The 17407-nt window shown below is 46.1% G+C and overlaps 1 protein-coding gene across 7 annotated transcripts in view; it reads right to left on the bottom strand.

Moving 5' to 3' along the window:
* HMGXB4 (HMG-box containing 4) overlaps positions 1–17407 on the bottom strand; it is a 105837-nt gene that overhangs the window by 39413 nt on the left and 49017 nt on the right. For 5 of the 7 annotated variants that reach the window (XM_073592623.1, XM_073592621.1, XM_073592617.1 and 2 more), the window contains 2 exons: positions 10712–10817; positions 10158–10354 (listed from right to left, as the gene is read on the bottom strand). In XM_073592623.1, the coding sequence (XP_073448724.1) occupies positions 10158–10354; positions 10712–10817 (303 nt within the window). The remainder of the gene's footprint in view (positions 1–10157; positions 10355–10711; positions 10818–17407) is intronic. The other 2 variants (XM_073592619.1, XM_073592622.1) reach the window with 1 other exon arrangement.

The following is a 17407-nucleotide window of genomic DNA, read 5'->3' as shown; positions in this document are numbered from 1 at the left end:
GAACCTGTAGACAGCAGCAGCACCCTGACAGATAGCTCTAACGACAGAGTTGTGGTCCCTGCCAAGGTCAGGCGTACCAGACCCCAATCTTCTTCTGCTGTTGTTGAGGTGCAAGAACCGCAGGTCCCCCGTATGGAGCAGAGAAGTACTAGTGCCGCTATTCCTTCTGGTGAACTGGCAAGCACCAGCGGCCTAGTGCACCCTGGTCGTAGATCCAGCACTGCAGTATCACGTGATGATGCGACGAGTCACATAAGTGCAGTTCAAGCTGGCTACGTGGCAAGCACGAGTAGTGTCCCACTGCCACCAAGAAGACAAACACAGGCCCGTCGAGCCCATAGTACCCTTACTGCTGCATTTGCCAATCCTAATTGGGAACCCACCACTTCTGCAGCACCCGTACATCTCCCATTCACTGGCCAACCCGGCATTCAGGTGGAAACAGTTGATTTTACTTTTGCTTGATTTTTATTCAATGTTTTTCACAGAAGATCTCTATAGATCTATTGTGGACCAAAGCAATTTGTATGCTGGTCAATTCATCGCCGCTAATCCCCAGCTAACCCTTGCCAGAGAATGAAAACCAATTACGGTTTCCGGAATTTAAGACCTTTCTGGGCCTATCCCTCCTCATGGGCGTAACTAAAAAGAGTTGCAGTCATATTGGTCCACTGACCCAATCCACCATACACCCATGTTCTCTGCTTCCATGGCCAGGGCACGATACAAGCAGATCTTGCGGTTCATACACTTCCAACAACAATGAACTCTGTCGTCCTCGGGGCGACCCTGGATACGATCAGCTCTACAAAATTCGGCCCCTCGTAAACCACTTCAACCAACGTTTTGCAGCCTTTACATCCCATCAAGTTGTATGCGTTGATGAGTCCCTGATTAAGTTTTCTGGCCGCTTGTCTTTCAAACAGTATCTTCCCAGCAAGCGTGCCAGATACTGGGTCAAGATGTATAAGCTCTGTGACAGGGCAACAGGCTATACATATAGTTTTATAGTTTACGAGGGAAGAGATAGTCACGGAGAGCCGCCGAACTGCCCGGATTACATAGGGAGCGCTGGTAAGACTGTGTGAGTTTTGGTGTCACCCTTATTCGGAAAGGGGTACCATTTGTATGTATGTGGACAATTGTTACACGAGCGTGCCACTTTTTAGTCACTTGTTTGATCAACAAATTGGAGCATATGGCACTGTGCAATCTAATCACCACGGCTTTCCCCAGTGGCTTGTAGATTCCAGTCTTAGGCTGGGGGAGAGAGCGTGTTTGAAGTGTAATAACTTGCTCGCTGTGAAGTGGAGGGATAATAAGAATGTTTTTGTTCTTTCCTCCCTTCACGCGGACACGACAGTCCAAATTCCTACGGCGACTGGTGTTGTGGAGAAACCCCTCTGTGTCCACGAATATAACCTTAATATGGGAGGGGTGGACCTCAACGACCAGTTGTTGGCGCCATACCTAATTGCCCATAAGGCCAGACGCTGCTACAAAAAAGTGTCTGTTTATTTATTTCAATTGGCTTTGCTGAATGCTTTTGTGCTATACAAAGCTTCAGGACGAACTGGATCCTTCCTTAAATTCCAGGAAGAAATCATCAGAGCCCTTCTGTTTCCAGACGGTGCTCTGGCCCAACTTCCCAATTCAAATGCAGTAAGCCGGCTGCATGAGAGGCATTTTCCGCATGTCCTCCCTGGTACCCCAACGAGCCCCCCAAAGAAAATGTTGTGTCTGTAGAAAGCACGGATATAGGCATGACACCCGCTGTTTTTGTCCCTCCTGTCCTGACCATCCTGGGCTTTGCATTAGTGAATGTTTTGAACGCTACCACTCACTAGTGGAGTTTTAGCATAGGGTAGAGCACTGCACAGACTAGGACACACTTACACAGGGTCTCCAAAGATGCCATCGCATTTTGGGAGACCCGAACCTGGAACCGTTACAGTTACAACCACTACAACCGTTACAGTTACAAAAAAAAAAAAAAAAAGTGTAAAAACAAAAAAAAAAAATCTAAAATAAAAAAAAACAGAATTAGTTTTATTGTTCTCTCTCTCTATTGTTCTGTTCCTTTTTACTGTATTCTAAAATGCAGTGTTTTATTGTTACTATGTTTTATCATGTTTGCTTTTCAGGTATGTAATTCTTTTATACTTTACTGTTTACTGTGTTTTATTGTTAACCATCATTTGCTTACCATCATCAGACAACGTACTCAAATGAAGATGGTGACCCCAGCTACTGCGGTGGGTCCCCCTTGCTGAGTACCTCTACCCACTGGACGGAGCCTTCCTGCCTTGCCTTCCGCCCTTGGTGAGGTCGGATTGGGATGCCTCCATCGAACGGATGTCCTATTCATACACAAGCTGTCTTGTAGCTTGCCTCTGGTAAGCGTGTATTACTACAGGTGGTGGATCCTTCACTGGGTGTCATTTGAGAAGTTTAATCTAATCACCATTTGGATACTAATTTTGTTTCTTGGGACTTTTTTTACATTGCTATTCACTTCATATTTTTAATATGTCACTCTGATTCCTCATGTTATTATTATTTTTTAATACTGTCAGATTTGGTGTTGATAGTGTTTGATATATATTTCAAAGTATATTATTTCAATTTTGGTTTAGCGCAGTTCATTTTTATATTTTTTGATATGCTTAACAAGGACCAGCAATGTACTGGTATGTTGCTGGACTTTGAGTGGTTATACCAAAATGATGCCTGCAGGTTTAGGTATTATCTTGGTATCATTCTTTTCAGCCAGCGGTCGGCTTTCATGTAAAAGCAATCCTAGCAGGTAATTAGCCTCTAGACTGCTTTTATAAGCAGTGGGAGGGAACATCCCCCTCCCTCCGTCTTCCATGGTTTTCTCGGGCTCTCCTGTCCCAACAGGGAACCCGAGAATGCAGCCAGTGGTTCCGCCAGCTGACCATAGACCTGATTAGAGACCAGAATGGCTACAATCATCTCTATGGCCTAAGAAACCGGAAGCTACGAGCATTTCACGACTTAGGTTTCGCCGGATATAAACAGCGCCATTGGGAAATTGCCAAAGCATTTTATCAAACCCATCTTGGTGTGGTCAGATGCTTTGAGGGCAGAGGAGAGATCTAGGGTCTAATAGACCCCAATTTTTTTTTTTTTTAAAAGAGTACCTGTCACTACCTATTGCTATCATAGGGGATATTTACATTCCCTGAGATAACAATAAAAAAAAAAAAAAAAAAAAATGAAAGGAACAGTTTAAAATTATAATAAAAAAAAATAAAAAAGCACCCCCTGTCCCCCCGTGCTCATGCGCAAAGGCGAACGCAAGCGTCAGTCATATGTAAACAGCAATTGCACCATGCACGTGAGGTATCACCGCAAAGGTCAGATCGAGGGCAGTAAGTTTAGCAGTAGACCTCCTCTGTAAATCTAAAATGGTAACCTGTAAAGGCTTTTAAAAATGTATACAGTTTATCGCCACTGCACGTTTGTGCGCAATTTTAAAGCATGTCGTGTTTGGTATCCATGTTCTTGGCACAGGATCAAACATTTGGGCAATATAGTGTGTTTTAGTGCATTAAAATTTAAAAAAGTGTGTTTTTTTCCCAAAACATTGCGTTTGAAAAATCACTGCGCAAATAAATCAAAAAAAAAAATTGCAACACCCACCATTTAATCTATAGGGCCTTTTCTTTAAAAAAATATATAATGTTTGGGGGTTCAAAGTAATTTTCTTGCCATCCTCTGAGAACTTTCACTTACAGCAAATCTACAATTTTCTAAACATATTATAGACATCATGTTTGAAAACAGATGTATGCAAGAGACTCAACTACAGGGGTGCGTTTCCATGCTGTACAAACTTTTCATTACCCCAGCTGATAAACTTTCTTATCAGGTGGAGTAAGAAAGAGATTTTGGCATAGCTCCTGAGGCAGAGGACTGGCGGTGATGGAGTACAAATATTCACAAAAGGCATTCTTAATATTGCTCTTATTAAAGTATTGTATAAAGTTAATGCCAGGTGGTACTTGGTACCGGATCGCTTTTCAAAGATGTACCCATGCTTGTTGGCCTCCTGCTTCAGAGGTTGTGGCCAGGTGGGCACGACTCTACACATATGTTGGATGAGGATCCATTCTCTTATATATTCGGTTACTATGGTCAATATCACTAAAGACGCAAGCATTGCCTTGTTGAACAAACCGGTTGAAAATATCCTGACACACATACAAACTTTGATTTACTTAATGTTTTTAGTGGCCAAAATCACTATTGCAACCGCATGGAAAAGCCGACTGTCGATTTTAGCCCTGATGAGGTTTAAGCTTACTTGGATCATACTGAATGAAAAGACCGGGTGTCTTGTGGGATAAAAAAAATCTCTTTTAGAAAAAAATCTGGTCCCCCCTGGCTTACCTACTTGCAGGTTGCAGATGCACAGAGCTCAACTTCTAGGTTCGTGAGAGATGGATCCCCAGCCGGACCCACTTCCTTCCTTCTCCTAGTCTATTCTTCCCTCCCCCTGTGTTAAACACAGCAGTGGGTACAGCTGTGCAAAACGCACAAAATTGTCTTCCGACCCTCACACCTCCTTACCCAAAAGGCTTGGTCAGAAGAAGCATACTGGTCTAGTGACCCTGGCCTATACCCAGCAGGGACGTTCGCTTATTGCCACTAGTAGAAAAAATTTGAGTTACGCTTACCGGTATCATCTTTTCCAGTAGTCTTTCAGGACAGCCACATTGAGAGACCTTGGCTCCTCCTCTTCCTTGAAAACACTGTGCCAGCCCCCATAAATTTTCACCTTCCCCTGCCAGCCTCAGTTTTTTTATAGAGCACCTCTGGTTAGCTGGGGAGACACAAGAACACGTTAATAACATACTATCACATATTACGATTGTGCCTGCGTTTTCTCAAGACCCCCCAAAAATTCAGGTGGGTAATTAGGGCTGTCCTGAAAGACTACTGGAAAAGACGTTACCGGTAAGCGTAACTCTAATTTTCCCTCCCCGTCTTTCAGGACACCCACATTGAGAGGATAGACGAGAACTTACCACTTAGGGTGGGACAACGGCTTGCAATACCTTTCGCCCAAAGGCCTGCTCACTTGCCGATACCAGGTCCACTCTGTTTCACAAATGTGGAGAAACTGGACCATACTGCTGCCTTGCAAATCTGCTCTGGCGTTGCTCCAGCTCTTTCCGCCTGAGAATCTGCCATAGCTCTGGTAGAGTGTGCTTTAATTCCCATGGGGGCCTCTCTACCCACCAGCTTGTAGGCCTGACTAATAGCTATCCTGAGCCATCTGGCAAATGTCCCACTTAGGGAATGAAAGACCCTGCACTGGTCTCTGTCTTGAAAGGGCTCTGAAAAATCTGACCACCCAGGGGTTGGTGGCCAGGGATTTTTCTAGGTACGCGCTAAGAGCTGAGACTTGGCTCCTAAGGGTACTGATGGCTAGCACCTTATCTGCCCTACATTGCAGAAACTCCAGGACTGCTATAGGGCTCTGCACCTTAAAAGAGTTTTCTAGGCACCATACTCTAAAGCGCCCCCAAACCTTTTGGTAGATTCTGCGCGTCTCCTCCTTTTTTACTATCAAGGAGGGTGGCTACTAGTTGCTCGGAAAAGCCTTTGCTTCTTAGTATTTCCTCTTCAGAAGCCAGCCGCTAAGTTCCAGCAGCCTACCTGGGGACAGAGAACTGGGCCCTGCGATAGGAGATCCTTTCGAGTCGAAAGGAGCCAGGGAGGTTCCGCTGCCAACTGCCCGAGGACCGAGAACCAAGCCCTCTTGGGCCAGTATGGAGCCACTAAAATCAGAGTGGTGTTTTTTAGCTGAAATTTTCTTAGAACTGCCAGCAGAAACACTGGAGGTGGGAAGGCGTAGCAAACTTTGAAGTGCCAGCTTTGTGTCAGGGCGTCTACACCTAGCGCGTTTTCCCATCTGCTAAAGAAGAAAAAATATGGAGTCTTTGTATTGCTCCCTGAGGCAAAAGGGTCCACCTCTGGGAGGCCCCATCTCCTGACTATGAGGTCGAAAACTTCCTGATTGAGTAACCAGTCGGCTTCTCTCAGCTACGTTCGGCTGAGGAAATCAGCCACTACATGCTCTTCCCCCCTCAGGAATACTGCTGAAAGAGAAAGAGCATTGGCTTCTACCCAGCCGAGGATCTTGGATGCTAGGTTTAACAGGACCCCGCTTCTCGTGCCACCTTGCTTGTTTATATAAGCAATGACCGAGGAGTTGTCCGAACGCACCTGGATATGTTGTCCCAGGATGTCCCCTCTGAAGGCTTTGAGTGCCAGTCCCACTGCCTTTAGTTCCTTCCAGTTGGACGACCTCTTTAGTTCCTCTTTTTTTCCACGTCCCCTCAACAACTGAGATCCCAGGTGTGCTCCCCAGCCTCTGCCGCTTGTGTCCGTGGTAATCACTCTGGACACTGGAATGATCCACAAGCGCCCTTGTGACAGATTTATCTGCTTCCTTCACCACCAGAGGGATCTTTTGACCCGAGGAGGAACAGAAAGCAGAGTGTCTAAAGACTCCTGGCTGTGGTCCCACATCTTTAGAATCAGGGCCTGCAGGGGACGGAAGTGCAGGCCTGCCCACTGGACTGCCGGAATGGCAGGGGTTAGTAGGCCGAGGGTTGACATGGCCGCCCGTATTGATACCTGCTTGGTTGTTCTGAAGGGACGCTACTGCTCGGTCCAGTTTCAGAATCTTTTCTGGTGGGAGAAGAACTCTCAGCTGAGTAGAGTCCAGCAGGTATCCTAGATAGGAAATTTGTTGAGCTGGAATTAGGCTAGATTTTTCCAGGTTTAGTAGCCATCCTAACCCTATCAGGATTGTTTTTGTTAGTTCCAGATCCCTGATTGGTTGCTCTGAGGATGCTGCGAATAGAAGTAGATGGCCTAGGTATGCAATAATTGATACCCCCCTGATTCGCAGAAAGGCCATGGCTTCTGCAATGACCTTTGTAAATACTCGGGGTGACGAGGATAGGCCGAATGGCAGTGCCTGAAACTGCAGGTGAATGGTTTCCTCTTCTACCTTTACCGCCAGGCGCAGGAAACCTTTTTGAAAGGTTTCCGTAATGGGGACGTGGAGGTAAGCATCTTTCAAATCCAATTACACCATGTAACAGTTCTGGGGCAGTAAAGCCCTGACTGTGAATATCGATTCTATCCGAAACCTTTTGTAGACAATCACTTTGTTCAGGGGTTTCAGATTTAGAATTAATCTGTAACTTCCTGAGGGTCCCAGAAGGGCTTCTGCTTTTGCCGTACATTTGGGGAGAAGCGTTACTAAGCTTCGACATGGAGGGGGCTCTGTAAATTCTAGACAGTACCCCCTTCGTCTGATCCCCAGGATGAATTGGTTGTGGGAAATTACTTCCCACTGTGGAAGGAAGGCCCCCAATCTTCTTCCCACTGTGACCAGTGAGTAACTGGGTCTTATGGGGCTGCTCAGGAGGGCGAAAAATCGCTCCTCCCTTGCCCTTACCCCTTTGGCTCCAAGTCTTTTCCCCCTCTGGCTTGGGAGGCTTTTTTTGCGGATGAAACCCCCCCTTGGATTGATTTGGGGGTTCTCGTTTTACTGGGAACACCTTCTTTTTATCTGCGGTACGGTCTAATACTGTCTCTAGACCTGGGCCAAAGAGAAGATCACCGGTCAGCGGAATGCCACAGTTTGATTTTTGAGGCATTGTCGCCTGGCCATGTTTTGAGCCAGAGGGCTCTTCTGGCTGAGTTGGCTAGTGCAGCGGTCCTGGCTGACATGCAAACCGACTCAGCCGAAGCATCCGCTATATATGCTACCCCTCGCAGAATAGTCGGAAAGGATGACAAAATAGTCTCTTTTGCCGTACCTGCCTCGATGTGAGCTTGAATTTGTGTAAGCCCGTGTTCGAGGTTACGGGCCACCACAGTGACCGCCATCTCTGGTTTCAGATTGCCTAGAGTTGATTCCCAGGTCTTTTTAGCAGGGAATCAATTCTCTTGTCCGTGGTATCTGTCAGAGCTCCTAGATCCTCGAAGGCCAGATCTGTGTGTCTGGACACTTGCGAGAATGCTGCATCCAATCTGGGGTTCTTTTTCCAGATTGAGGCAGGGTCATCCGAAAATGGGAATCTTCTTTTCAGGGCTCTAGAAAAGAAGGGTCTCTGTTCGGGATCCTGCCATTCCTTTTTGACCGTTTCTATTAGGACCTCATGAACAGGAAATACTTTTTTTCTGTTTCTTCAGGCCCCTATACATCTGGTCATGGAGAGAGGGTTTTTTTTGTCTTCCTGAATACCCAGGGTGGTGTAGACAGCCCCCAGGAGGTCCTCTACCTCATTAAGGGACAACTTGTACATTGAGGGTTTTCTGGACTCCCCGTCCCTATTCTCTCTCTCCGAATCGTCCTGAGAACCAGAGGTAGCACTGTCTGGTTCCTCCCTAGCTTCCTCTCTGGAAGCACCCGCCACTTCCTCTGCTGAAGTAGTGGCCCCAGGTTGGGAAGATGCAGAGCCCTGTGCTAAAAGCAGGGTTGTACTCTGTGATGCAGGTGAGGATTTAGGGAGAACCTGTAAACCCTCAAACAGGGTTTTAAATGATTGAAAAGTTGAGGACAATTCCTTAACTGATGCTGCTAACCCTGACTCCTGCTCAGATGCTCTTTCATTAACTAGTGCATAAATACAGTCCTTACGCAAGACCTTTTTCCAAGCCTCCCCTAGGGTATCCCTACAGGAGGCACACTTTCTTTTGGAGCTATGTGGGGGTTTTTTCAGAAGATTTCTGAAATACATGGAAAAAACAAACACCAGTCAATATCCCCACAAGACATCACATAGAGATACAACCATGGGAAGAGCCCAGTCCCTCCTATAAAATGAGGGACTTGGTTCCCCCCCCCCCTGCCCACTTAGAGGGGGTTCCTTCCCCTCCCCCACTACAGGAACCATGAGGGGGAGGGAAAACCTAGGTAGAGGGGGAACCCTTCCCCAGGGTGCCCTTACCTTAGGATGGCTGGAGCTGGCATCGCTGAGCACTGTCTGAGCATCTGCTTCTGACATGCTGGTGGAGCGGCCTGTGGAGTCTGCTCACCGCCTGTGCCTGACCCTCTGACCCTCAGCCCCGGAACTTCCGATTCCGGGTCGCGGGTCAAAGGAAACACATCCGTGCCCCCCACCCCCCGCCGGATATGATGTCACCTGCCGTCCGGCCCGCCTGGTTCCAGCTGCGGCCTGTACGCTGTACAGGGGGACTGAGATGCCTCCTGCAAACAGCCCTGTGGCTGTGAAAGAGGGCCCCCTAGACTTCCACCAGCGCTCGGTGAAGCAAGGGAGGCAGACAAGATACGGCCAGTAAGTACCCTGCCGCTGCCCTAGAGAACCCCGGTCTCTTAGGTAGGGACTTTCCAAAATACAGCCCCCAGTCTCCCTGACTGCTTAGGCCTGGTTCCTAGCACAGTGTCTCCCCTCCGGGGGAAACATAAACAACTGAGGCTGGCAGGGGAAGGTGAAAATTTATGGGGGCTGGTGCAGTGTTTCCAAGGAAGAGGAGGAGTCAAGGTCTCTCAATGTGGCTGTCCTGAAAGACGGGGAGGGAAAAAGGCCCAGCCTGGTACACAAATGGGGGGGGGAATCAAAAAAGGACCACTATCAGAAGGGTACGGTAAGACACAAAAATGGGTGGGTGAAGGACTGCAAACAAAAATCCTTAACTAAGCCTCCTACCGCCAGGTTGCAAACAACGCATCCCCACTGGATACAGTGTTTTTTAGTAATGCATTTCCTGTTCAAGCCCATCTCCTATGTGCTGTCTGGGAGGAGAATTGGGGAAAAACTATTTTACCAATCTGCAACATGGATTATAGATGAACTCCAGGAAACTTAAAATGATCCCTTTTAGGGTCTATAAGGACTGGGCATAAGGACGCTGAGGTACAGTCCACCGCTGGAACATAGGGGAGTGCCGTCTGTCAGGTGAGCAGAGGATCATGCAAGTACAATAAAAATACTGTTACTGTTCCCTAGAGTAAGCAAGCATAGCCCCACTTCAAGGTAGAATTTTAGGTTTCCTGGAGTTGCACTTTAATGCCTGCAATATTTAATTGAATATTTTGTGTACATATTAACTTGTGTAAAATATTCATTTTTGTAGTAACCTACAGGGTTTTTGCTGATCATCACCTCAGTTTCTTGTAGTCTATGTCCAATCAGGCTCAAGGACTCGCCCAACAGCTGTAGATGGGCTGCCACATCGATTGGTTCTGTGTCAGGGACTTTGGCAGGTGAAGAAGAGAAAGACTGAGTACTGCTTGAGGACTTCTTATGGGGTGAATGAAGGCCTGAGGTAGAAGATGAACCTAGAGAACAAGCACACACAAATGACTAAAAAAGAAAAAAAAAGAAAAAAAAAAAAAATTACTACACTTTACAGATCCAGAGCTAAATGACTAAACAGTCTGTGTTTGATGTTTTCAAGGCAACCTATGCATAAAACTACAGAGACAGGGTCTGACTTCACTAACTGAAGCTGTTCTAGTTAGTGAAATAAAGTGTTGGAAGGTAATGGACTAAAATAGCAAGCAAGCAACTAGTGTTGGTAAAGAAGCAGGGGAAATGGTAGGCCATTACTTTCTATTAGAGCAAGGTTTTCTTTACATATTAAATAATACATCTTTGCACATTCCTAGCAGAGGGCATAACAAGCACCTGCATACCTTTGCTCTTTGAAGAGGACTCTGTTGGGCTAGACTTGCGTTTCACAGTAGTGGCCTCTGCTTTGTTTTGCTTGTGCTGAAGATACTGAGCCTTCTGCTTCCAGACCTGCAGCCAGGATGAACAGAGTTTAGAATTCAATATACAGGTTCATGTAAAAAAATTTGAATATCATCAAAAAGTTTATTTCAGTAGTTCAACTCAAAAAGTGAAACTCATATTATTTAGATTCATTACACAGAGCGATACATTTCAAGCATCTTTTTCTTTTTTTTTTTTTTTTTTTTATTCAAACAGGTTTTTATTAGAACAAAAAACAAACATTTACAAATAATACATTTTCACAGGAAATGTCAGATGTGAATGACTATGTTAATAACAAGCGTTTAGATCAGACATCCCATATATAATAAGTTGCATGGTTAGACACGTTAACACATATAACGATAGAATATTCAGATTGCGTGTTACAGTTTTCTCAATACATGTGGTGTATACTGGTGAAGAATGGAGGATGTGAGGTCTTGGCTAGGCAAAGAAAGTCCTATCAGCCGAGGGTTTCTGAAGCCTGCAGCCATCTATCCCAGATTTTGACATACTTAGATGGGCAGCCCCTATGTGTCTAGATAAGCTTTTTATACAATAGACTGTTGTTTACTTCTGACAGCCATGCACCAAACTCAGGTGGGGTGGCCCTCATTCACTGTCTTGCTATAACTTTTCTTGCAGAGAATAGTGTTTCGGTCAGAAATACTTTGGTGTATTTATTGATATCTGGTTCCGGGTAGATCCCCAGAAGACACGGTTTAGGGTGCAAGGTGAGGGGAGAGCCCATTGTGTCATGAAGAAACTGCACAACCTGTGTCCAGAAGCCGTGGATGCTGGGGCAACTCCAGAGCAAGTGATAAAACGATCCCAATGCCTGGTTGCACATTTTGCAGTGGGCAGGTTGGTCTTTTATCTAGACACTCTTAAGTGGGGTAAGGTATGATCGGTGAATGATATCAATCTGTGTGAGTCGGTCAAAAAGTTTGGGGGACACTAATTTGCAGGTGCCAAGAGCATCACTCCATTCCTCATCCTCCATTGCCCCTACATCCTCCTCCCATCTAGTTTTCAATGCATAAGCTGACCTGGAGGAGGAGGGCAGTAGCAACATGCTATAAAAATATAGAGATCAGTTTTTGGGGATCTGAGCTATGCATCACCTCCATAAAAGGGGTTAATGTCCAGTTGAGGGGTCCCGGTTGGGAATTGTGTTCTGAAAGCATGCGGGACGATAAATCATACTCTGCCCTCAGTTTGTCAAATACTTTCAGTTCCCCATTGTGGGTTAGGTGGGAGAGGTAAAAGATTCCCTTGGATCTCCACAGCTCAGAGTCTGGGATTGAGCAGAACTCCGGAAGGGCCGTAGCGGAGTATGCTGGTGCAAAAGGGGTAGCTGAAGCTTGTCTGTCACAAGGCCCCATATTCGCTTAATGGTAGAGTAGTGATGTTCTGTTATTCGTTGGCCCTGTGGCCTTAACTCTCCCCATAATAGCAACTATGGGGTCCCCAGTTGAGTGTGCCCATTTGGGGCACAGAAAGGTCAAGAAACTAGTCCTGTCAGATTTGTCTATGTGGAACAGCTGTGACAGTTGTGCTGCCATATAGTACAAGTTAAGGTCTGGTAAAGCTGTCCCACCCAGGTCTGTGGGGTTCTTCAATTTGCCTCAGGGAAATTTGTGTCTACTCTTTCCCCATAGAAATGTCTTGAGAAATGACCTCCATAGCTTTGAAATGCTGAAGCACCAAGTACAGTGGGGATTGCCAAAGCACGTAAAGAATTCTGGGCAGTAGCACCATTTTAACAAGGTTTATGTGCCGCATAACTCCCAGCGGTAGCCTGGCCCAGACCTGGGTTTTGTGTTTAAGCATTTCAAATAGAGGTTGCACATTCAGCTTAGTGTAGTCGGCAGGCGCCCGTGAGATGTGTATACCCAGATACTTGATGCAATCCACTCTTTGCAAGGGCATGTGGGCCTGGGCGCGTGTGGTTGGAAAACTGTCCAAAATTATTTGAGATTTATCCCAAAAAATTTTGAGTCCTAAGAAGGAACCAAAGTGTTCCATCACAGACAAGGCTATGGAAAGTGCATCTGTGGAGCCGTCAATGTACAAAAGAGTGTCGTCAGCGTATGTGCTAACTTTCTCTCTTGTGGGTCAAACATAAAGTCCTACAATGCAGGAATGGGAGCATAGTGCTATAGATAAGGGTTCCGCTGCAAGGGCATACAGCAAGGGAGACAAGAGACATCCTTGGTGTGTGCCTCTGGTGAGGGGGAACTGTTCAGAGGTCCACCCGTTGGCTATCACTTTAGGCACTGCACTCTGGTACAGCAGTTGTACCAATTTTATTAATTTAGTGTCCTAAGGTGGGTAAGGAGACGTCACATATCCAAGGTTCCCGAGCCCGTGGAATAAGAGTTAGTCAGGTGGGAAATTAGGGAAAGCACAAAGATGAACAATAGACACTTAGCTGCAAGTTTCCCTGTGTTCAAGCCAGAAAATGGCTGCATCCAGATCAAAAAAGTGCACTCTGTCGTCCCCCTCCACCCGAAGGCCTGCAGGGAAAAGCATGGCATACTTGATACGTAGGCGTCTTTTAGCTTCTGTGAAACTTTTGTGTCTGCGCTGTACCTCTGCAGAGAAATCCGGGAACACCACTATTATCTTTTTGCCATAAGGAATATTTCCCTTCTCCCTGCTTTGGCGCAGTATAGTGTCCCGATCTCTATAATTAATTAATTTTGCAATGAATGTGCGAGGTGAGGCACTGACCAGAGACATGCATTGGGCCAGTTCAACAACAAAGGTAGTGGGAAAGGCCTCCTTACCGTATGTAGTGCACAGGAGTTGCTCCAAGAATGGGGGGGGGGGGGGGGTTCTGCTCCCTCTTCTCCCTCAGGCAGTCCGATAAATCTTAGGTTGCACCTTCTGAGCCTGTTTTCCATTTCATCCTGCTTCTGGAGTAATTGATTCACTTGCAGCTGCATGCTGTCTGTCCTCCACAGTGCTCAGCCAAGTTTCTGTGTCTTTAACCCTGTCCCTTAGTTTATGCCTCACCGGGGAGATGTCCACCTTTACTTTCTCGATCCTGGCAGTCAGGGTGGTTTGGCAGGACGTTATGGCTTCTTGGCAGGCGGTGATGGCATCAAGTACCCTCGCTGTGTCAGCCCCTGTAGCAGTCCCCTCTCCCAGCGTGGCGCCGCCATCTTGCTCCAGGGGATCCTGGTCTGTTCGCCGGTATTTGTCCAGTTTGGCCGCCGCCTCAGCGTTTTTCTTCTGCTTAGACAACATGATCACAGGGGGCGCCGGGTGTGTAGGCGGCCAAAAACAGGTGGATTGCGGGTGATGAGGTCCCAGGATATGTCGATCAGGATATCGGGCCAGCAGAGCTCAGCTCACCAGCGTCCTACTTCATGCCGCTCCAGGCCACGCCCTGCACGTCTTTCTTTTAATTTTGATGATTACAGCATTGAGCTAGTGAAAACCCAAAATTCAGTATCTCAGAAAATTTGAATATTACATAAAACAAATTAAAAAAAAAAGGATATTTAATACAGAAAAGTACCAGTTACTTACCGGTAACTGTCTTTCTGTGAAATCTTCCAGTACAGCACACCTGAGAGATGAGAGGCTCCTCCCTACAGGAAACACAATCAATCGACAGCTGTTTTAAGTCCCCACCCTTCTCCTTGATCCTCAGTTTGTAGAGTAGTAACTCCTGAACCCGGTTCACAAGGGAAATCATTCCTAGGCACTCACCTTCTAGTGTTCTACAATTTTCCCTCCTCCAATGGGCAGGAAGTAGGCCTGACATCCTGGAAGATTTCCCAGAAAGACAGTTACCGGTAAGTAACCAGTACTTTTCTCAAGTCATCTTCCAGGACGGCACACCTGAGAGGATAAGCAAGTACCTCAGGCCTACCTTAGGGTGGGACCACTGCAAGACCCTTTTGGCGAACCTCGGTTCTGCAGTGAGCTTTACCTCCACTCCATATGCTTGATGAAGGTATCTTAGCTGGATCATGCAGCTGATCTGCAGGTCTGCTCCACAGATGTCCCTGCTTCGGATGCAGGATCTAGGTGGAGTGAACGCTTAAAGATGGAATCAGAAAACATGTTAAACCTGTAGGTTAGCAAAATTGCCTGTCTCAAACATCTAACAACCATGGCCTATTGTGCCTGTAGGTGCTACTTAGAACCACTAAAAAGATTAATCAGATACCCATGTTGTAAGACAAGGACACTACATTGATCAATAAGAGGGCCTGTCTTAACACTACCCTGTTCAGGGAAATAAAACTGCAAAAAAGGGGGGCCCCTGACAGACAACCTTTTTTGTTCCTTTTTATCTTTACGTCAGCAAAGACTAAGGGGAAGCCTACATAAGGGTAAATAGATTAACAGAAGCTTGATCCCGGGGTTTAAAGTCATGCCCGATCTATGACTTTACTTACACCTGAGAGCCTACGTCAGAAGATTAAGTCCATAGCAGGAGTAGAACACTCATATTGCTACATCTAGTTTTGCTAGAAGGGCGAAATGAAGGCCATGCACCGAGCCGTAACCTATTCGGTCCGGTATACATCTTTATACTTCATCTTCAGGCCATAATGCTCCTCTGAACAGAACTTCCCAAGTTCTTACTAAACAGGATGATTCATTATCGCCTTCCTCCAGTGTCCCATAACACTACTGGGCTTCAACCCTAGGAAATGGTTCTGGTGTCCCTGAATGTAAGGGGTCGAGGCTTTCTGACATGTGACGTCTGCAGCCAGAACTCCTGGCCCCACTACGGAAAAGAAAGCTAAAATACAAAAGGTGATACATGTATTACTAATATCACAAATAAAAAGACCATAGATTGTGGGCACAGCACAATAGATTTAGACAGAAAGGACACAAGTATAGACAACAATGTTGTGTATCTGAGTGTGACTAGCGAAACCGACATATCAAATATGGGAAGAGACCCAAATCTGAACCTCAATGTAGACAAACAGTCCTCACAGTCTGTTTTTTTTGATGTGCGGCCGAGGTGTAAGCATTAAGACACAAACAAACCCTAAATGCTGCATATTTCTGAAGTGCAGCTAGCTAGGTCATAACTGATATAAATACAGAAAGGACGGGAAACCCCTTTACTGTGGTGTTTTACTGATGTACAGCAAAACAAGGCCATAAATATAAGACAGAAAGACCCAAACTTCTATGTTGCGTATTTCTAATGAACCACCAAAAACAGTTATAAGATCAATATGAACACGGAAAAAAAAAACACCAACTCCCATGTTGTGCATTTCTTTTTTTTGTAATTCCTTTATTTTCCAAAATTAAATGTTACAGTTCAGTAGACCATAGCATAAAACATCATACAGCTTTTGTGATTATAATAAAAACAATAGTGGAGAATAGTCATTAACAGAGTTATTTGTCGTTTCAGTACTGAAGAGTAGTCATTCTCCTGCTTGCACGATCAGTGGAACATATATGAGACAGGAGGAAATGGGTCATACTAGGCAACTGACCAACTACTCAACCAGGGAGGTTTCCTGAGAGTAACCCTGTTTATCATTTAAATCGTGCACCTTTGATCATCAAATAATGAATGAAAAAAAAAAACTCTCCGCTGACCAGGGGTGAATACTCCCTAGATAGTCAGCAAAGTTCAGCCATGGGATACTGCCAAAGTGTGATGCACACCAAGATATACAACATATCTGGATAGACCTTCCCATCGCTGAAGGGGTATAAAAATGGGATAGAGCAACAAGAGGAGAAAAGGGAGGAGTGGGAAGGAAACATAGGGAAGGGAGAAATAGGGGTGAGTAAAAGGGAAGCAAGGGGGGGAGAAAGATGAAGATGAATGAAGAGGTAAAGAAAAGGCTAGGAGCGGTGGCTGGGCCCCCTGACTGGGCGGCGCCCCCACACCAAGGGTCATTCAGCCAGTGTCACCTCACGGAGGTACACCTCAGTGTAAATGAAGTGTTGCCAGGGTCGCCATGTCTCACGAAAGGCCTCCTCCCAACCATACAAAGTGGCAGTAAGATCCTCCATATCGCGCAACTCATTAACCTTGGCATACCACTGAGTTTTAGTTGGTGGGGTCTCCGATCTCCAAAATAAGGGGATGCAAGCCTTGGCTGTGTTCAGTAACTGTATGGTAAGGGAGGCTTTGTATTTCTTGATTGGTCGTCTAGAAAGATGCAGCAGACATGCCCCAGGGTCACCGTTCAACGTGGCACCAGTCAGATGTTCGATCGTGCGTGTCACCTCCCGCCAATAGGGTTTGATTTTAGAGCAATCCCAGAAAATATGGAACATTGTTCCCTCCCCCGTCCCACACCGCCAGCATAGACTTGGGACCTGAGGAAAGAAAGGATGCAGAATGGATGGCACTCTGTACCATCTAGTCACAATTTTGTAACAGGTCTCGTGGACCCTGGTGGCTAAAGAGGATTTTTAGGCGAAATGTAGAATCTTCTCCCTCTGGGAGTCATCAAAGCGGACTCCCAAATCATCCTCCCACTTAGAAATAAAAGGGGGAATAAATCCCTCTGCCGGGGAAATCAGGGAGGAATAGATTAAGGACAGAGAGTGGCGTATGGGTTCCCTACGGTGGCATATCTGTTCCAACTCTGTGAGCGGGCGTG

Source organism: Aquarana catesbeiana, linkage group LG07 (genome assembly GCF_042186555.1).
Source record: "Aquarana catesbeiana isolate 2022-GZ linkage group LG07, ASM4218655v1, whole genome shotgun sequence".
Lineage (NCBI taxonomy): Eukaryota > Metazoa > Chordata > Amphibia > Anura > Ranidae > Aquarana > Aquarana catesbeiana.
Note: the sequence above shows the minus strand (reverse complement) of the source record. Positions and strands in the feature narration are given on the sequence as shown.